Consider the following 23017-nt stretch of genomic DNA (forward strand, 5'->3'; position numbering starts at 1 on the left):
AAGAACCAGAATGTCTTTTGTGAAGTAAGGAGAAAAGTGCCAAGTTGATTGAAGTGCTCAGTGCAGCTGGTCAGTGTTTTGGGGTTTTATGTTCTCTCTGTCCTCCAACCCACTCACTCTGACAGAAAGTTGCTTGGTGAATTGGCAGTTAGTACAAAGGGAGTTGGTATCACACCTGGAATACTGTTGGTGATATTTAGACATCTTTTTTCTTCTGTTTATTTCCAATATAGAGAGAAATCTACCAAATCAAGTAGAGTCTTTCATTGGTTTGTCAGAGAATTCTTTACTCTCTTAATGCTAGGGACACATTGAAAATCTTTTACTTTGGCTTTTTTTCACCATAGATTTCATATAGACCAGTTGGCCTTCTATTAACATGTTCGTTGTTCAAACTAATAATATGACTGGTTAGTGTACATCATTCCATTTATACCTTCCTGGGGGCATGTTCTTATTACCTTGATTTATAATAACCTTGGTGTTTGGAAACCTTCAATGAAGAATTTGTTTATAAACCATCTCATAGGAAAAGGAGCCACAGTAATAGTAGTTCTCATGATTATAGGTAGCTCTTTTAAACTGATTACACATGAATAATGAGCATATGAAATTTAGGAGTGTAAGTAATGATTTAATGTGAAAATTATTGATGTAATCCCAAATTTAAGAAGTTATAGCATATTATGTATGACTGAAGATATCGTCTGAGTACATTTATATGACATTATATTGAAAGTATTTCCTGTAGAAGGTAGGCCATTCTCTCCCCTGTTTACACCACCACAGTCCTAATTAATTCATGTATTCTGTATTTCCATGGTAGCAAGATAATATCTCTAGATGCTGATAATTTAGCAGTTGCTAATGGATTAAAATAAAATTTACTCTTACACAAATGTCAGCTATTATATTGGACACCATAGTCTAGGAAAATTTCTTTTTTTTTTCTGACTTTTTTCTTCATATTGCTTGACATGTAAAATCCATATTTTTTACACATTTAATATTTCATGTTATTGAATGGATACTAAAAGGGATTAACTGTTACTGAATACTGTTGAAAAGATTGTTTAGAAACATTTAATGGCTAAGTATAATATGCAATTTCTTTAAGCTGTGCATACTTTTTTGAATATATTTCTGCTAGTGGATACCATAAATACTTTGAGAGCTTAAATTCTTTTTTCCCTCTTTTTCTCTTCCCTCTTCAACAGATAAGTACCTAATGTTTGCAACTTTTACTAGGCTCTCCTCAGACTTTTTTAAATGACTATTATCTAACTATGAAATACATAATTATCTTATACATTAAACATACGTCAGAAACATAAATGTGCAAAAAGATTGTCATTGTCTCTGCCCATTTTTAGTTTAGACATTCCCAAACATGGCTGGTCATGAGTCATTTGTTCACCAGGCTCTCAATTGCAGGTGAGCATTGTGGTCAACTCTTGGTTATATTCAGACACTTCTTAACCCTTCCTCAGCCCCTTCCTCCTAGTCCTGTCTTTGGGCCATTTCACATTTGGACAAAAAACAAACAAACAAAAAAATAAACAAAAAACAGATTAAGTGAAATAATTTAATATGTATTCATTATACATATCTTTACATTTTGTAGATTATTGCCATAATTATTTTTAAATTTATGAAAAGTGCCTAAAATTTATTAGTTTAAACTTTCTGTGAAACAAAATACCTGTTCATCATAACAGTTTTCACTAGACGCATCCTGTGTATGAGGCTAAACAGTAAAGAAGGGGAAAGAAGACAAAGTCAATGAAAAAATTGGTATTTTTTATAAGAAATATTCTTTGTGTAACTAATATGAATGTTGGGGAGAGAAAAGAAACATATAGAGAAACATATTTGCTTTAATATTAGTTTCTTCAGTCCTACATTTCACCAAGTCTACTGGTGACCCAAATAGACATGTAATAAGTTAGTAATACTAATAATTATTAGTAGAATAAAGAAGAAAAAGGAATAGAAACTATATGTTTAGAGAGGTGGGACGATATTAGAAGTTATCACTGACCCCATAGAATTAGTATTTCTGTATAAATAAAAAGCTATTTAAAATAGGATTTTGAAAATATTAACCGTGTTTACTATATTTAAATAACAGATCCAATTTATTAGTAAAGATTAAAGTTCCTTTAGTGAAACCATTTTTAGATACAAAAAGAAGAAAAGCTTGTTTAATTAATTTATTACTATTATTATTATTATTATTTTTAATGCCTACAGCACCTGGTATTACAAGGTGGTCTCCCATCAAAGTACTAACCAGGCCGACCCTGCTTAGCTTCTGAGATCAGACAAGATCAGACACGTTCAGGGTGGCATGGCCATAGACAAAGCTTGTTTAATTTAGACTAAGAATTTGATTTTAATGAATTTCAAGACTAAAATTAGCACTATACCTTCCCTAATACATTATCTAATTGAATCCTAAAGCCTCTTGAATTGATGTTATCACCCTCATCTTATAGATGGGTAAACCAAATAGGTTAAACAATTTGCCATGGTTACATTCAAATTGTAAGTTGGCAGAGCTGCAAATTGAATATTGTCTATTGAAATCCAAATTATTTTTTTATTTTTTATTTTGTTTTTCATTTACTTTTCATTTTTTAATTAAGTTTATTGGGGTAAGTTTATTGGTTAATACAATTATATAATTTTCAGGTATACATTATAATTTGACATCTATATGTTCTATTGAGTGATTACCACCCAAAGTCCAGTTTCCTTCAGCTACCACATATTTGATCCCCTTTACCCACAAAACATATGTGATTTTCTTTAGTAGTTTAATTTCCTTAGGAATATTAAAATAAAGTCTTTAGGATTTTTTATAGTTTAATAATTTTAGAAAAAGCTCCCCTCCCCCTGCCCCGATTTGACATTTCACTTTTGACAGTTATGTGGCTGTGATAACTATTCATTAAGATGTAACAGTTTTCCTTTCATTAATTTACCTCGTTTTTACTTGCAAGCCTAGTTCTTCCATGAAACTGCCTGACAAACCCAAAGTGATCTTTCCCTCCTGTGAATTCAGGAGCACTTCTTATTATTAGTGTTCATTTCACACTTACGTTATTGTACATTATTATTGATTGATTGTGTGTTTTGTGTTTCCAGCCTTATTACAGATTCCTTGTATTTTATATATCTTTATGTGTAGCTGTAGCATCTTATTATAGTATATGTTAAATATTTTCTAAATGAATGATGGATTATTATTTATATTTTAGTTCTACTTCCTGAATGTGATAGGGCATCTTATAGCAAATGTTCATTAGGCGAAGTCTGAATGAGCTGAGAGCCTTTGCTACTGTCACTTCCTAAAAAAGTACATGTTATTTCTTTGATCAGATATTCATGTAATAATCAGTTTTCCTGTAGAATAGTTACTTTTTAGGTAAGCAAGATTGGAAGAAATGTCTATAGGTTTGTCTTACGGCTGACTTTGGAGTCATTAATATTATACTCAGTACTACAGCTTGTTTTTCCACTCACTGTTTTGTATATAATGAGATACAGGCCTAGAACTTTCTGGCTAGACCCTTTACCTGGGACTCAAAGTTACTTTATTATTTAATCTCAAATGTCTATGTTTAGTTACATCTATTAGACATCTCTATTTAATTTTTTTGTGTGTGCCCATGTACTTTCTTAAATTGTTTTTAATGTGTAATTTTCCTAAGACCTTTTTGAAATGTGGGCCAAGTACAAATACTTTTAGAGAGACTGTTTGGCTACATAAGCCTGAATAAGATTGGCTCAGACAGTCTTGCCACTTACCAACTCGTGACCTTGGATATTTTATTTAACTCATTCAAGCTTTTGAGTCTTTTGCCAGTTGTAAAATGGGACTAATAATACCTATTTTAAAGTGCAGTTGTGAGAATTAAAAAGCATGTATGTAAAACCTGGCTAGTAGTAGGTGGCCAAGGAATTGTTATGGTTCATTTCTTGATTCACCTTGTCTCCATTGTGGTTAAATTTTGTAATAAAGCATCATAATCAAATATTTCTCCTCTTAAAATAATTTGGCTCTTCGGGTCACTTCAGGTCGCATTCGAAAAGTTATAACGTGTTTGTGTCATATAGAATATTTGTAGAATTCTAGTAGACAGCTAACAACATTTTTTAAACAGTCATGTTTTGAGGGGTAGCAGAGAGGTAAGTGTATGTTAATAAAATAGCCAGAAAGATCTACAGTGGTTCCCCCTTATCCATGGGTGATACATTCTAGGACCCCCAGTGGATACCTGAAACCATTGATAGCACCGAACCCTATGTGTACTATGTTGTTTCCTATACATACATTCTTAGGATAAAGTCTGATTTATACATTAGGCACAGTAAGAAATTAACAGCAATAACTAATAATAAAACATAAGAGTTAAACAATATGGGTCAGACAGTTATATGAATATAAAAGTTATATGAATGTGGCATTAAGTAAAATAAGGGTTACTTGAACACAAGCAAAGCAATACTGTAACATTCTGACAACCGAGATGGCTACTAAGCGACTAATGGAGTGGGGAGCATATGCAGTGTGGATATGCTGGGCGAAGGTCCGTTTCCGGTGTGATGTAGCAGAATGGCCTGAGATTTCATGTTACTCAGAATGGCACACAGTTTAAACTTATGAATTGTTTATTTCTGGAATTTTCCATTAAAATTTTTTGACTGTGGTTGACTGTGGGTTATTGAAACCACGGAAAGCAAAACCCCAAGTGAGTGAGTACTACTATATAATTATCGTGTAATCTCAGTGATTTATTTTCTCATTGATAATCCTCATCATGTAGCCTACCATGGATTAGATTAACTTCATTTTTCTTTCTGTCTCACTTAAATATTAGTGATCTATGTTTTCATTTTTTAGTAGCTAGGTTTTAATCTTTTTAAGATTGAGTATTATAACTTCCTGGTATCATCTTTATAGACCATACACAATATTTGCTTAATGAATTATAAATAAAAAGTAGAGATTGTTTTGTTGTGTCATTTAATTATGGTGATATCACTGGTTTTTAAAGTGTTTAATAAGTATTACTTGGTTTTAAGAAAAACGTTTAATTTTTTTATATAATTTTATATTGAAGTTTAATAAGTTTTGATTTAATAAATATACCCTCAAAGTGTAGGTTTTTGAAAGATTTCTTGTAACATGACTAATGTTTCACCATGATTTCTCCTGTTGCTTCTTACCACTAACACTTTGGTATTTTATAATATCCTCAACTCTCATCCTTGATGGAATATTAATAGTCTTGATTAAATATTTTGCTGTACTTGTGATGGAAACAATATATTGAGATATTACTATGAGATGTAATTGGCTTGTAATGGATTTTTATTTGGGTAATTTTAATAGAGTAGCAAGCTGTGGGACACTTAAATTGGAGTGAGATTCTCATGATCATAAAATAAAAACATTCTTTGCACTGTGGGAGTCCATTAGACTTTTTTGGATTTATTGTCATTTTTAGTCTTTCCTTCCTTCCTTTCATAAATAAATAATCATTCCATACTAGATATTTTTATTTAGGCTGAAATACATCAAAATAACATTATTTACTTTTGAAAGTTATAAGTTAAAAATTTAAGACCTTCCTGCTGTGAGAAATGTACTGATATTTTAAAGTATATTTATAATTAATACTGAAGGTTTTTTTCATACAAAGTTCACTGGAGAAAAATAGCCCAATATTTGATATATTGTTTAAGCACTGATGTTTAGTTTTAACAAAGAGTTATAAAATAGTTCATGAAATTATATAGTCATTATTTTTCTGAGGTAAGCTGAATAAAACAAAGTGAAGTCGTCTTTAACATTTTTGGAGTTATACACCTTAATTAGTCTATCCTCTATGTCTTCCTTATTGAAGTCATCTTGCAACTATAAATAGCCCAGGCTTGGTACTCCAAACGAATGTGTGTGGCTATTGTCATTTCATTGCTATGGCAATCATACAATTAGTATAAAGTTGCTGGCAAGCTCCTGGGTGAGAAGGTTTTGATGTACTGACTTGGAAGTGAAAGAATAAAACCCCTTTCACATCTGCTGTGTGATTCTGAATAGACACAGCAGCTGCTTTTTTTCAGTTTTGTACTAATTTAGATGTAGACATTATGCTTCAGTGAATTGTTGGCAGGAATATCTCCTTGTTCTCCTGTCTATCAAAGGGAAAACAAATTTAGGTTTCAAGTAAATATTGGGGCAAGTTTGTGAAAGTTCCAGAAAGTAGTCTTGGAACTGAGCTTTCTGTTTATCTTTTGCTTTAAAACTGAAATGTCACAAATACTATTATCAGTAATCTACAGAACTTCACTAGGAGATTTTTTAGTTATTGAAGTATATAGATTTATCCCATTTCTTGGGATAAAATTAAAGTTTTCCAGAGTGATGAATGAAGGAATAGCTATATAGAAGAACTTGTAAAATACTGGAAAATGGTAGTTATATATACATGTAGCTAGCTGGCTGTTAACTTTTTTAGTAAATATCATTTTAAAAATGAGATGTAATGATTTACTCTTGCATCACCAAGTTCTCAAAAGTAAGATAAATACTTTAAGCTTTCAAAATTTTCTCTAAATTAGAGTATAATTTATGTTACTGTTACCCTCAAAGATTCTAGGAATTTTTTCGTACTCAGGGTGAATTTGAATGTTTGTATTAAACGCTTTAGGGTTTTTTTTTTTTTTTTTTTTTTCCCAGTGTTGTAATTTTTTTTCTAGGACTATGAAAGTTTATGCTATGGAGTAAAATTAGTTTAGCCATTGGTTTCTATTCTGAAAGAACTCCTAACATATTTGTAGGGTTGACTTTGTAGTTACAAATGTCTTTTTCTCACTTGTTTCTAAAAATCTTCAGATGTATAACCTCAGATATGCTTTTTTCCCCCTCTACTCTGTGTTATAAGCAAAGCAAATATTCAGTATTTTCTTTTCATCATCTCCATACCCACAAGCTGTGGATGTTTTGCTTTTTCTTTTTGAAGCTATAAAAGTAAGAAAATAAGAAATTAAGTGTTTTTGTGATTCTGTACTTAAGTAATGTCAATATCTGATAGGGTGCTACCGTCACCTAGGGTGGGTAATACTGAAGATTTGCAGATTTTCTAATTACAAAGAAAATTCTTCAAGACCACCTATCCTGTCTTCTAAAAACTTTTATAGGGTTGTTTTTGGTATGTATTTCTTTAACTCAGCATGAATTGAGTTTTGTATATAGTGAGAGGTAAGGGTTCAGTTTCATTTTTTAACATGTTGGTACCAAGTTGTCTCACCACAATTTATTAAAAGGCCCATCTTTTCCTCTTGATCTGTAATACCTCCTCTGCTATATATCAAATATCGACATATAGATGTGTCTAATTCAGGTGTGCTCCTCTGTATTTTGTCTTTCTCTGTCCTGTGTTGTTATAATAGCATTATAAATCTTGACTCATGAGGAGACAAGTCCTCTTTTTTCTCAAGGGGCAGTGACTGTTGGTCCCTTAATTTTCATCAAAGTGTCAACTTGCAAATTTCTATTTTCAGCTTGTCAAGTTAAAAAAAATTTGTTGAGATTTTGATTTAGATTGTATTGAATCTATATATCAATTTGGAAAGAATTAGCATCTTTATTGAGTTTTCTAATCCATGACATGGTTTATCCATTAATATTGAGATATTCATTAATGTTATAAAAATAAAGTTTTATAATTTTTTCATTAAGTCATTATTATTTGGTGCTAGATACTTTATATTTTCGACACTGTTAATGGTATATTTAAAATTTTTATTTTCAAGCTGTTGCTAGTCTGTAGACATATAATAGATTTTTGTGTACTTTTTAAAAAATCTAGTGACATTGTTAAACTCTTAAATTACAATAATATATCTGATTAAAAAATACACAAATATATTATCTGTGAATAAGGATATTTATTGTTTTCTTTTGAATCTCACACATATTTTCTTGTCTTACTGCACTGGTTAGAATCTCTAATGTTGAAGAGAGAATTCTTCCTAATTTGAGGAAAAACTTTCAATATTTTCTTGTTAAGTATGATGTTTACTATGTTCATGAATGGATGTCGAATTTTATCTAGCAGATCTTCTGTATCTATTGATAAAAGCATTTGATATTTCTTATAGTAAAGTAAACACATTAGTTGATATTGTATTGGGAAGCTAATCTTGTGTTCCTGGGATATCATAGTGCATTTTTATCCGGTGATGAATTGCTAGATTTGGTTATATATTTTTAGATTTTTTAATCTGCTGATTTGTGGTATAGGACTTACGCTAACCTTTTCAGGTTCGAGCATGTCAAGAACTGTGAAGAATGTGAGGTTATATCCTACTTGTAACCTAAAAGTTAACCTGCCATAGTTTTATGGATCTGAAAGAAGACACGAGATTCCTGGGTCAGAGATGAAGGACAGTTTGTAATGCAGAGCAGTACCCAGAGAATCAGCATTTTTGCAGCTATTCCGTGAATCCCAGTTCCTACATGGTGATGTAAAGTGGATCAGATAACACTTGCACGCACAGTGGGTTGTGTTACAGGAGAAGATTCCTGAGCTTCAGGATTCCAGCTATGTAATAGGTAGTAAGAATGCCTGCCTTTTACTCTGGAAGAAGATAGTATTTCTGTCTTCAAAGATATATTCAAAACTACCCTTCGCTTTGAAAGGAGACATTATCTTACCAGACTGTTTGCTATACTGACCATCCTTGAAAAGATTCTATGAAATAAAGAGCAGTCAGTTCCTACTTGTAAGATAAGCAAAAAGGCAAGTAATTCATGGAGAGTTTTCTCCCAATACAGCAAAAACCAGTTATTCTAATCCACAAAATTAGATGGGAAATACTGTTTCTTTCTAATATTGTAGAATAGTTTGTGTGAGAATGGAATTATTTGTTTCTTAGAAGCTTGGTGGAACTAATTAAATAAAGCCATCTAGACTTGAAGTTTTCCATATGGGGATTTTTTTTTTTGACCATTAATCTAATTTCTTTAAAGGTTTCTGGACTATTTAGGTTTTATAATTCTTCCTAAATATAAGTTTTTCTAGGAATGTGTCTATTTTATGGGATTAAAGTTGTTCGTAGTGGCCCCCTTTTTCATGTGTCTAATTTTTATACTTAATTTTCATTATAGTTTTTTTTCATTATTGACATGTTTATTTAGACTTTTTTTTTTCAACCATTATTTTCAAGTATTTGTGAACTTTAATATTTTAAAAGAACCAACTTCTGGTTTTAGAATCACCTCATATTTTTTTTTTCCTTTCATTAATTTCTGTTCTTTAGTATTTATTTCTGCTTTTTAAAGTTAATTTTATTTTTTTAGTTCTTTGGATGGACATAGATGATTTATTTTTATTGCCTCTTATCTAAACATTTTTTGGTACTCACAGTATGTAGTGCATGTTATTCATTTCAAAAAAAATTAAATTTTCAGTATGATTTTTGATGGGTTATGTGAAAGTGTATTTCTCAATTCTTATACATACATGGTTGATATATTTTGGTTATTATTATTTTTTTTAATCAATTTCCTGTGTGATTGCTTTGAGGTTGGAAATCATGATCCATATCATTTTGCCCCTTTGGTATATGGTGAGGACTGTTTTGTGAGCCAGTGGATGGGTGATCAGCTTTTTATAAATGCTCCTTTTGTGCTTGTAACAATAATGTGTAATCTTCCCTTATTGAATGCAGAATTCATAAAGCAGATGCAGGTCCAATGTAGTTGTATCGGTCAACTCTATATTTTTTATTGAACTTTTGTTTCTTAGATCTATCAATTACTGATTCTGATGTTTTACTATCACCCACTATGATTGTAGATTTGTCTGTTTTTTCTTATATTTCTGGAATCTTTTCTATATATTTTGAAACCATGTTACAGGATCATATGTAATTTAGCTGTTCTCTCTTGCTGGCGAATTGAACCCTTTATCGTCAAATGATTCTTTTGGCCTTTAGTAATACTTTTTGCTTTAATATTTATTTTCTTGGATGAATAGGACTGCCTTGACTTTCTTCATTTGGGCTTTTCCTCATTTTTTTTTTTCCTTTTCTTTGCTTTTCTTTTTTTTGTTTTTAATCTTGTTTCTATCCTTTTAACTTGTGTTCATTGTTTTTTTTGTACACAAAATAAAGTATATATTTTTAATCCAAGCTGATTGCTTTAAATCTAGGCTGATTGTTCTTCTTTTTATTTGGTATATTTGATCCTTTTACACACACTATAATTATTCATATAATTGAACTTATTTATATCTGCTTTTGAGTCCCAAACTTATTTGTGCTTCTTTTTCTCTCCTTTTTGAATTGCCCTGTATATACATTTTTTTCATGCAGTTTGCTCTAAACTAGTTTGGAAATTATATTTTGATTGTATATATTTTTTAGTAGTTATCATTGAAATTTTACTTGTGCATATTTAACAACATCCGGAGTTACACAATGTCTTTATTCTCCTTCCTAATAATATAAGCAACTTAAAACACATTAATTCCCTTTACCCTCCTCCCAGTTGCAATTCTATTCTTATGTATTTTGATTTTCTTGACACTGCAAGATATTGCTAATGGATTTTTCTTATTTTGTTTTTTAGATTTTCTTACATATTTAATACTTTCTATGTTCTTCATTCCTTCTTGCATTTTTATTCTCTTTGCATCATCCATTCAGGTTCCCTTTTCTATTTGAAATACATTTTTAGAATTTACTTAGGAATTTTGCCCTTGTTCTTGAAGATTTTTTTCTGTTGGACTAGAAACCGAGATTGATAGTTATTTTCTCTCAGCCCAATGAAAATACCATTTTACTGTCTTTCCATTGTTGCTGACAAGAAGTCAGCTGTCACTTAACAGAGAAATTCTAACAGCTGCTGGAACAGAAATAAGAGATAATGCCAGCAATAATACCAGCTCATCTGTGCCAGAGCTAGGTTCTGTTGATTGAGTAGAAGCTACCCCTAGATCTACAATTAGAATGAAAAGATGTGTGTAAGCCATGGATAGTAATGTAGGCGTTCATTTTAATGATCTCTTCTGAAAGCCGGTACGGCCCTTTTCACAGACTTGTTCACTGTCATCTCTCTTTGAGTCTATTTCTAAGAGTGTTACTGAGCCATAGTTATGGCATTTTTGCTTATAACCTTTCATAAATGTTAAGGATAGTATACTCTTTTTAGACCCTACAAGAAGAAACTGTTGTAAAATGTTGATAAATGTTTCACTATGATTGGTGCCTACCATTTCAAAGAATCAACTAAACAGTCTGAGTTATATATTCTTGGTATAATGAAAAACAAAATATGTAATTTATTTTATCTATTGAAATAATTTTGACTGCTTAAGAGAACCTAAAGATTTTCCTTCTCTCCTTCACTCCATTCCCTTTTATCATTAGTGAGACCTTGCTATCTTAAAGCCAGATGATAACTAGAGCTCCTAAAAGCAGACTTTGTTTCATTTTAGTGTGGCTTTCTCACTGCTACCATGTCTCTTTAACAGACCTTTTCCTTTTTGATTTCAAAAGTATCTTGAAAAATAAGTATAAAAAGTATGCATGTAGAAAATAATTCTCTATAGTTACAAAATAAGAGAAAATGAAAGTTAACTTGGCTATGTTTCTTATCAAACATTTAAAATTTTATCAGTACATAGATTCACATGATTGCCATGTGATTATTAGACAATTATGTGGGAAAGTATGTTGTGTGTCATTGTAGATCTTAAAAAATGTGCCTTTTTCCTCTTCGTTTTTATGTGGTGAAGATTTTACTACATACTGACTTTTAAATGCAAGCAGCATAGGGATAGTCATGTGCTCTAGATGGAAAGATAATTTTAGAAGACGTCAGGGAAGATAATATCTGTTGGTGGGTGGCTTATATGATTTTCACTACTTTAAAAAACTCAGCAGGGTCATTTTGTATAGTTTTCAGAGACACGGGAAATCATTAATAAAGATCTTTGCTAATGAAGATGGACATTATGTTGCTCTGTGTATCTATGCTTCTTTGAACATTAAAAAATAAGTAAAAATTTTAAAAAATAATTATTCAGGCATAGTGTTCTAACCAAGTAAAATGTTTTGCCATTGTTACTATGTGCTGGGACAGAAAAACATCAGTTAATGCTTTGAAGTGGTCATCAGACAAGCCAAGAAATTCTCTGTAGCTCCAGAAGTGTGTTACTAAGAAATAGGGGAGAGGGGAGTCATAGAAAGAATGGTAGAGTGAACACTCAGAGGTTTACTTATCAGCTAGATTTTTTTAGTCCAGACTGAGGGGCAGATTCTCTGAGTGGTTTATGCTGAAACTTCCCTTACAGTTCTTACAGTTTTTCTTGTTGTTAATCTTGGGGTTGATTTAGCGGTGGTTTCAAAAATACTAAATGGGTCATTTGTCTTGTGTTATTTACTCATTGCAACAGGATTTTCTAATGCTATATAGTTATGAAATTATAGAACATGGCAAGATATAAAATACTTGGATGACAGCATTTTTTCCCCCTAACATCTGCAGTAGGTCTATGACATTTCATATTGCTAGGATACTATTACTTTGTAGATAAGCTCATTTTTTCTTTCTGTACTATCCATAAAACAAACAAACAAACAATTTTTGTTAACTGCAAATCAAGAAATTTCCCAGGATGTGTCTAGCTGTTCCTACCTACCCCTGGGCTCATTTATTTCTTTTATAATGGTTTCTTTTTCAACAATATCTTGTATCATTTTAATATCCTTTACTTTTCATTCTTGGAGAGCATCTCAAATTGATGTTCCACACATTCAAATTTTACACAGTTCATTAATTTGTTTACTGCCTCCAATGTGGTCTTTACTTCTGTATTTACATGTTCTGCTCTTAAAATTTTAGAGTTCTTGCATTCCTTCCTTACTCTAGCCATTTTTCTGTTTAATTTCATTCTGTTGTCCTTTTTTAATAAGCCAATTCCTTCTTTGTGGCTCTCTGTTTCTGCTTTTTAGGCAAGGGCAGACCTTATATTGAAGAACAGCTTAAAAATTTGGGGGGTGTGTGTTCATATATTATTTTGCTACATTAACATTTCCTTTAATAGTTCTTTTTATTTTACTTCTCAACCTTTTATATCTACTGTGTGAATATTTCTATAACCAAGTTCTAGCCCTGCGTTTCTCTTATTCTGTGCACATTTCTTGAGTATTTTATCTCTACCTATTCAATTACAATCTATATTCAGGTGATTCACCACCTTTTGGCTCCTGTTCAGGTCCACATTGTTTGTTGTTCTTAAACATTTACCTCTACATGTCTCATGGTACTAAATATGAGAGAGCACCACTTAGGTTCCTGTGTGCTACATTCACTGCCTTGGGGAAAACGTATTGATTTCTTATTAACCTTTGTGCATTCCATTTGTGAGGTGTAAAAACGTAGTGCTTCTGCTTTTCTAACATTTTATACTGCTGTCTTTCTCATATAACCTATAAACACTGAGAAATTTCTTACATCTGTATTAAATTCTTGGCATGTCTTCCCATCAAGAAATTCTTTTCTTTTCCTGCCCTGTTCATCTATGTGTTCTAGGAACGCTTCTTTCCTCTTCTCTTTATCTGAATACTGGAATATTATACTATTACTTAAAATGATCTTGTGCTACAAGAGTGCCAAACCCACAGGTATCCAGATTGTTGTATATGGCTGTATAGGGATATGTCTTGTTTGTTTGTTTGTTTATTTTGGCCTGCAGAGTGTCTTATAGCTTAGTTGCTACATAATCAACTGAATACCTTGTATCTTATACTCAGTTGGCGTCTACATTTATAGTACCTACTAGCTTATGTAAGAAGTTTGAGACCCTCTTTTTTGGAAAAGAGTATTTAAAGAGAAGAAAAATGTTTACAAGATAATAAGTTAAAGCTACAGACTTATGGAAAAAAATACTGTGAGTTATAACCAAATTTTAATAGTAGTTATCTATGGGTGGTGTGATTTTTATTTATCTCACTTCTTACCTGTAGGTGATTTTTATTTACCTTATTTTTTACCTGTTATTTCTAAGTTTTGCTTAATGAACAATGGTTTTAGTATTAAAACCATTAAATCAGTAATTTAAAAGGTTTTGGTTTTCTGTATGCATCCCATATTACTGATAACAAAGACTGTGCTGGACACTTAGGCAAGTTATATTTCAGAAGATACATAAGATGTGATCATGAATGAGCTTGTAGCCCTGCTTGGAGAAACAATGTGATACAGACTCTACTGAGAAGTTATTAGAAAAAAGGACATGGGCAGACCAATAGAATATTTTCAGGTAGTATAAAGGTCATTTAGGCCGTGAAGGCTGCACTGAATTGAAATGCTAATGACATGTTTGTAACTCACTGTTAAGAGCTTTTAAATACCGTAGAACATTACCTCTTCCAGTTATCCCCATATATAATCTTTCTCACAACCTCTCTCTTCTGTTATAGGCATTTTGTGTTGTATATGTTTTTACCACTTTGAGGCTTATTGCTCTTTGAAATTGCCCAGCAGTTTTTGGGTCTAAGGCCTTATATTTAGTGGGGAAAAAACCCCTGAGTTCTAGAACGTTTATAACCTGGTAATTGTAGATGCTTAACTGTTTAGAAAAATGCAGACATAACCCGTCCTGGGCAAGACAGCAAAACTGAAACAAATATAGTGAGGGATACATTTGTTTAGACAGATTCTTCTTCTTTTTGTTAAAATTATTTCTGTAGGGATCATAGAGCAATAATTTACAAAATGAAATTAGGACATCATAGTCATTGTTCAAAAAGCATTATTATTAAAAGGTAGCTTCATGTGCTTCTAAGAAGCTAATTAGTTGCTGTCTGGCTTATCATGCTAAGAGGCTGCTGTGATTCATGGGTATTTACCCATCTCAACAGGATTTTCTAATGCTATTTGGTATGAAATTATTTATACTTCTGAGTCAGGGCTTCAAAAGGGCTTCCAGCAGTTTTTGAAAGCCAGGTTCTGTACTCTAGAGAGTTTTGTGCTGTTTATGGTGAATCAGCTTGGCAGCGTTGAGAGAGTGTGAATCGAGTTTCCCTGCATTGTCTGAGGTGCAATTTTCTGGTGAAACGCCTCGAGCCAAGCTTAATAATGAGTTTTCATCTATGTGGACCTTATTTAATAAGAAACAAACTTTTCTTGTATCAAACTTTTAAATACTCATACTCAGAAATAATACCAACACAGCTTTTTGTGGTTACATTTACTCTAATATGTCCTTAGCAGAAACTTATACTGCTACATTTCTTATGTTAATTTCAATTCATGAGTTTAGTATGGACAATTAAGAATTTGCTTTTTTTTTTCATCAGACATTTATTTGATTAGTAATTGGTGTAGGGGAGGAAAAACATTTTATCTACCCTTCTAGGTTCTTTTGGCTGGTCTAATAAGTAAATCGCCATAAGACAGATTAATGAGAAAATAACCAAATTTAACTACATACATACGTCTGAGAACCGCACATACGTGAGAGGTTCAGAGACAAAGTTAGAATGAGGTATAGATGACATTCTGAGCTAAGGATGAGGTACGATGCCTTGGCATTTCAGAGAAGAGGAAGATCATTCAGAGGATAAGAAGAGCAGATGTTTAGATATTTATCCTGCTCTATTGTTAGGTCATAAAAAGTTATTTCTAGTCATACCTCTTAACAATGGGCAAGGCCCCTAATTTAAATTCTTTACGGGAGGGGTTAAAGTTTCTCTTTCACCTCAGAGACTCTGTTGCCTTCGGCTGAAAATAATTCCCATGCCAAGCGGCACATCTTGGGGAGGCCTGTTCTGAACCCCTGCATTGGACTGGGGGAAAAATTAAAAGTTCTTCATAGAATCTGCTAAATTTTAAATATTATTAATTACGTCCACTTATGAAGCACATAATTCTTAATTTTGGGGACTCTCATACACTATTAACTGTTCTTCATTAGAATAGTGAGCTTTGTCTCAGGACCGAATTCCATTTGTTTCTCTAAAGTGGAAAGGAGGTTTTGGGGTGACATAGACTTAATGTCCAAGGTGGGTGTCATGTTTGGAAGTCCCTAAATTATGATTTGCATGGGTTTTATTGATAGCAGGTTAGGCTAACAGGGCCTATAATGTACATATTGAACAGACATGAATGTAATGAACATGGAATCTGCTGTTCTTCCTGATCATCAGCGTTCTTTTATCGTTCTCTATTTTCATAAAGCAGTTTTATGGACTTAAACTTGTCTAATTCGAAGTTTTACAGTTAATCACCTTTCTCATTTTTCTGAGTTATTTATCCTCTTTAACATGACACCTGGTAGCAGTAAGTCACATAGCAGGCAGTAGGGGCAGGGAAGAGATCAGACCCTTCTGACCTGAGAAGTTCATGTGTGCTAGCTAAGGGTAATAGAGACGAAAATAAAATGTTTCTGAGAAATTTCCAAAGTGTTGCATTCTAAACAGAGGCATGACACTCAGTCCTGGAGTGGTACATTACAAAGATTAGGGGACCCAAATCTATGGGACCCACTTTGACATTAACTTGCTATCTGGCTTTCTGAAAATCTCTTCTCGTCTGCCTCTGAGGCTGGGTTTCTGTACATTTCCTAGGGGGATAATGAATGATACCTGTCCTGCCTGCCTATTGATAGGATGACCTTCCATAATAATGCAAAATGGTGACATAAAAAGACTTTAGAAATAACATAGTGTTCAAGGGTAAGGTAGATGCTTGCTGGTTGTTTCTTTTCAGTTTCATTCTCCAGAAGTTCTTTAAATAGTACAATTTTTCAGGAATCATTTTTAGGCATTCTTCTCATATTCCATTTCTGGGTGATCTCCTCCATTCTCATAGTTTCAGAATGTACACCAGCCACAAAGAACCATCTTCTGAGCTCCAGATATTTGTATAATTCCCAAGCCCTGCCTGGCCCAGGTTCAGTTTGGAGTTCCATTTAAAGAAATATAGTCCAGTCACTAAAAGCAATTGAAAAGTAATACTACTCTTGTGTCTTGAAGAATATAATAGCACGTAGGTTATAACTCAGCAATATTTCTTAAAATTGGTACCTCCCATATTCCCCAGTCAAGTCAGTCATTCCCTTCGTTATAGGATCTTATTTTTTTCTGTACTGACCCTGAGGCTCTCACAATTCTCTCCAGTCTTTTTTCATTTGAAATTCTGACAAACCGGATTTTTCGACCCATGTTTTCTGCTCCATTTATGTGTGTGTGTGTGTGTGTGTGTGTGTATGTATGTGTGTATATATATATGTGTGTGTGTGCGTGTGTATATATATGTATGTATTATATATGTATGTGTGTATGCGTGTGTGTGTGTGTGTGTAGTCTAGCATGAGAAAAGCCCAAAAACTATGCTGAGAAAGACCCAATTTTCTCTGAAGGATGAAGGAAGAAGGAGAGGCTGGTTATTCTGGCAAAGACTCTATTGGGTAGGAGAAGAGAGGGAGACTGGGGACATTCACATGTAAATAATCTATATTCTCAGCACACATACAGAGTGGTCTACTTGCTGCCTACTTGTGTTTTTCACAGAGCACCTCTGACTCAACTTGTCTGAAACTTGACCTTATGGTCCACCTAAACTTGCTTCTCTTTCAATATTATTTTTGTATAAAGTACCCATCAGGCTCCTAGTTGCTTATTCTGGACATCTGAACATCATCCTTAAATTCCTCCTCTCCCTATACTTCATGTGCCATCCAAATTCTCCTTAGCCTAGATACAAAATACATAATTTTAGGATCTTTTTAAAATTCCATTTCCAGTGCTGCCACTGTACTTATTGCTTCCTTGCAGTCAATTTTCCATACTCTAACCAAAGTCAACCTTTAAAAACATGAATCTGACTGTGACTTTTCCTCCTTTCCACTATTCAAAGGCTTCTATGTTAAGTACCAAACTCTTAATATAGCTTCTAAGATTCTTTATAATCTGGTTGGTCTCTGCTCACATCTTGAGAAATAGTACCCCCCCACAGGATGCCTTTGTTCCTGCCTCAAGGCCTTTGTCTAAGCTGCTCCAGTCATCTGAAGTATCTCTCACCCTCCACGCGCCCCCCCGCCCCCACCCCATCTAGCTTTAGCTTACTCATTCACTTGATCTCTGCTCATCCAAGGCTCTTCTGATTCCTCATCCAGTCCCTTCACCAAAGGCTCATGTTCCCCACACTTCCCCTTTGGTGAGGCCCATTACACCTGAAATGTAATTACTGGTCAAACACATTCTGCTTAGCAGAACCTAAGCCCCATGAGAACAGAGGGCATGTCTTTCATCTGTAGCACTCTGTTACTGGTACTTAGCACAGGACCCAGCTCAGATCAAATATTTTCATGAATGCTTGCTGATAAATGGATGCTGTTTCCATGATTTGTGCTGTTTGCCTCTCCCACCACACCTCTATGCATATTCTGCCTTGCACTTTCTATGTGATCTCTGAGAGAACCCCTGTCATTTTGTATTTTCTTAAGCTTATGCTCTACTCTACAGAATTGTCTGCCCAGCCTTTCCTAGCTACCACCTAATCATTGTCAGTATGCAGCAGTGTCAGCATCGAAAGATGGGGTACAGTGTATAACTACTGTGACCGTTACCATGTTATTTTGAACTTTTTTGATTGCATATATTTATGAATAGGGTTTGCGTGTAGCTTCCCTTACAAAAGGGACCCTATTTTGTTATACTCATCCTGATAATGCCAGCACCTAACACAGGTCAAACTGAATTGAAAAAGCCTCATAACTAGAGATATGATAATACTAGAAATTCTTGCTGATGTTATTGACTACTTTATGCTAGGTACAATTTAAGTGCTTTATTCTATGAACTCATTGATATTTCCCAGCTTCTATGAAAGAGTTACTTTTATTCTTTCTATACTATAGATGAGGAACTAGAGATCCAGAAAAGTAAGTTGTCTAGACTTACCCAGCTGGTACATGGCTAGGCTGGGATTTAAACCCACTGGTGCCAGAGTCTGTTCTCGTCTGTGGTGGTCAGTCAGTATAGTCTAGTGCTTTAAAAATTGGGTTCTGGAATCTTGCCGTCTGGATCAAATGCTGGTCCTTCCACTTGCTCATTATGAGACTTGGGGTAAGGTCCTTCTCTGAGAAATAGGAATAATTATATGTCCTTTATTGGGATGTTCTGTAGATTAAATAAAATAATCAGTTTATGTGAAATATCTAATAGAATGTAAGCAGTTGTAACAATGTTTAGTCAATGTGAGCATTCATTAGCTCTTTTGCGGTTCTTTCCAACTCTAAATCCAGTGACTCTTTTTATAGTTCTTCAGACTTTTCCCTGTCATTATCTGTTACTTCTCAGTGTTCTGGTGACCTGGGGACATCTCTGCATTTCCTATCAGGTAGAATCTGTGGGCTTTGTGATAAGCAATCCTGCCTAAAACCATGGCTCTGATTGCCTGTGCTCAAGTCTGTGGGCTAGCTGGCTGAATAAAGATCTCTGGCTAAGGAGAGGAACTGGATTCCCATTTATAGACATACTAAAGCAGAAAAATAAATCCAAATGATCAATTACTTTTGTCTGATTTTTTTAAAAGTTTAATAGTAAAAGAACTAAAAAGAATATACAATTATCTTGTCAACATTTTCCACAAATGCTTCCTCTTTCTAAGTTAGACAAAGGCCAGTTTAGGGTGGTTTGTGCTATTGAACTGATTAGCAGTCAGATGGAAATTTTCAGCTGTTCAGGTGATGATTTAATCACAAAGACTATACCTTGTTTACTTACATACTTGTTATTTTATGAAATTCATAAAATTATAAGATACTTTTCATTATTGCCATATATCGACGGGCACTACATAACATTGGTGGAAACTGCAGAGAATATAATTCTGAGACTTATTGGTCTGACTTGTATGCAAACTTATTAACTACTTACCGGTAGTTATACAACAATAAAGTGAATGTTCCAGAAACAGATATTTATTAACTAAATCTTGTCTGTCCATTTATTCATTTACTTTACTCAAAGATAAAGCAAATAAAAATAGGGCAAAAATATATTTAAAATAGGTGAAATTGAAGATAATTGTGGCATCAAGAGGGAGTTCAGTTCACAGGATAAATATCACGAAGTCTTAAACACTTGGTAGAGGTAGGCCTGCCTACCTAAAGAGGAAAATAAAACAGCCATGTGATTTATAGTGTTAATAAACACAAATCAGTTACTGAGAAGCATAACTGTGACTAGAGAGAAATGTCTCTTGTTGTCCAGAATGTGGTAAATAGTACATTCAACATACCTTGTATAGAAAACACAGCAACAGGTTTCTTAGCGTTGTTACCTTCCATACAGTCTACTTTTTGGCCTTATACAGATCAGTTCCTTAAAAGCAATTTTATGTGGGTCCGTTACGCAACCCATTGATGTTTTGGTTTAATCTAGAGATTTATAGTACCTACAGATATAAAAGATTAAATTTTCTTAGATAATCGTGTTTTTTTTTTTTTCACTGAGCTATTGGTGAGTATTGATTCGATATTAGTTTTAGGGTAAAAATAAGAAGTGAGCTAGGCATGGCCAGCAGGGCCACGATTTTCTTTAAGAAATTTTGAATGGGCTCAAAGTTGTGTACCATAGAATTGTAGTTTTATAAAAACATGGAGAGCATCAGGATCACCTGGAGGATTTTTAAAAGACAAGCCCATTTCCCCTCTGTAGATTCTTATTTAAGTCTGGGATGGGTGAGGGCATCTTTGTTAAATAACGACAATTAAAAAAACACATAAGTGATTTTAGTGATCAATGAAGTTTGAGAACTGCTACCATAAATTATGCTGCATTGATTTTAGATTTAAAAAAATTTAAAGCAGGTATAACCAAATACACGTAGCCATAAACCATCTATTATACTGTTAAGACCATCTGGTTTTGAAAACTGTAAATTCCCAAAGTATTGTCCATTGTGAGTTGTATCTGAAATGTACACCTACCCAATTGAATAAGGTGATTTAACGTATGGATTTCTTATTAGTAAACCAATTAAGAGTTTTGGTGTGTTTACTGGAAATGATGATTTCGAATAATAGGTATTCTGGGACAATTTTTTTTATCCTCACTATCATCTGATTACATTTTCATGTAGACTAAAAAATATTTCAATAATTCTATCTAGAGAGCATTTTCCTATTTTAGTCTTCAAAAAATTATAAAGCATACTTCTATGCCTTCTAAATTTATATGAGATCTCTATAGGTACTTTATTTCTGGCTTTCCAGTGATAATATGAAAAATGATATTCAGAGATTAGTATCTCACACATTTTTTACCTATCTGCAGTAGTCATTTGTTATAAACAATATCTTTAAATATGTGGTAAACTTTTGTTTAAAGTAGAAAACAAAGCCCGTGCGTGTGTGTGAATCTAGCACTAATATTTATCACAACAACAGAAAGCTTGAGTAAATGTCTTATGTTTACTTTTAATTTCCTTGCAGGCATTGCTTCCATGACAGTGCCAGTGTACATCGCCGAGGTCTCACCACCCAATTTAAGAGGTCGCTTGGTCACCGTGAATACTCTCTTCATCACAGGAGGCCAGTTCTTTGCAAGTGTTGTTGATGGAGCGTTCAGTTATCTACAAAAGGATGGATGGAGGTCTGTAAATAGTTCTTATATTTAATTTTCAAATAAATCATGATTTTAGAGGATGGGAGAAAAATTGAGAAATGTAGGAAAAATATAACTGGATATTTTGAATCATCATACCTAATTTATAAGTGGATGGCATTCAGCAAAACCGAAAGTGGACAAGAAGTTGATATTTATTTTAATGATAGACCAGCAGCCCACCATTGAGAATTGATATTTACAGGCTTTTTTTTTCTTTTTTAACATTTAGGTGACATTTCTCACACTGAGTAATCTTTTGCAATATTTGTTTAAAAATGAACGCAGCAATAAATATGCATGGAGTTCTTGAATTGTATCAGTGATTGACAAGCTGTTTATGAACTGCAGATAAAACTAACATTCTTTTTGGATTGAAGAGGTTACATTCTGATCTGAAAGAAAACTGTATTTAAAGATATAGACTTAGCTATACTGTATAAAAAAGATGTTATATATGTATATTTAAAATACACAAATTATTTCTTGATTACTGTTTGGCTTGTTTTGCATCAAAAAAGATGAGAAAATTATTTTTGAAATGGCTTGAAAATATTTTTAAACCAAATATTATAAAAATTAATGTTAGCTTAAAAATATTATGGGCTCTGGAATTTGATATACTTTATAGTATTCAGAACAACAGATTCATGTAACTGTTCCAAGGAGATTTTATTAAAAGTCACTACAGGTTACACAATATTCTCCAACTTCTTTTCTTGTCACCATTTATTACAATAAATGTTTATTGAGCATCTATTTTATATAGGTCCTGGGAATAAAATATTGAACAAGACAGACTCCAGTACTTAACTGCATGGTGTTTACAGTATTAAAGTTAACAGCTTAAGCAAAAAGGTTCAATGCAATGTGAATGTAGGGAATTAAATTTCTATTTAAGCAGCACAATAAATCCTATGGCTTAAGATGAGCTATTAAAGACTTAGGCTGGAGTTTTATTAAAAGTCATGTGAGAAAACCCAATGAAGCCATTTACTTGTCGGGACCATTAAAGAGAGGACACAGGTCTTAAGAAGCACTAGCTCTGTCTGCTGATGTTGCTAAACCACTTTCTACCTTTGAAGGAATGAATCCTGCCAAAGTAAGAAATTACTGGGAAAAAAAAACTATATTTATATGGGCAAATAATTTTTGACAAAAAAACCAAAAACATACAATGGAGAAAGGAAAGCCTCTTCAATAAATGGTGCTGGGAAAACTGGAAAGCCACCTGCAAAAGGATGAAACTCGACTGTTGTCTATCACCACACACCAAAAGTAACTCAAAAAGGATTAAGGACCTGAATATAAGACCCGAAAC

The 23017-nt window shown here is 33.2% G+C and overlaps 1 protein-coding gene and 1 pseudogene across 1 annotated transcript in view; one reads left to right on the forward strand and one right to left on the reverse strand.

Moving 5' to 3' along the window:
* The window catches only part of SLC2A13 (solute carrier family 2 member 13), a 305609-nt gene that overhangs the window by 26976 nt on the left and 255616 nt on the right, over positions 1 to 23017 (forward strand). The window contains exon 2 of the mRNA XM_006918238.3: positions 21525 to 21684. Within this exon, the coding sequence (XP_006918300.1) occupies positions 21525 to 21684 (160 nt within the window). The remainder of the gene's footprint in view (positions 1 to 21524; positions 21685 to 23017) is intronic.
* On the reverse strand, positions 2245 to 2362 carry LOC112484902 (annotated as a pseudogene).

This window comes from Pteropus alecto, unplaced genomic scaffold, assembly GCF_000325575.1.
Source record: "Pteropus alecto unplaced genomic scaffold, ASM32557v1 scaffold778, whole genome shotgun sequence".
Lineage (NCBI taxonomy): Eukaryota > Metazoa > Chordata > Mammalia > Chiroptera > Pteropodidae > Pteropus > Pteropus alecto.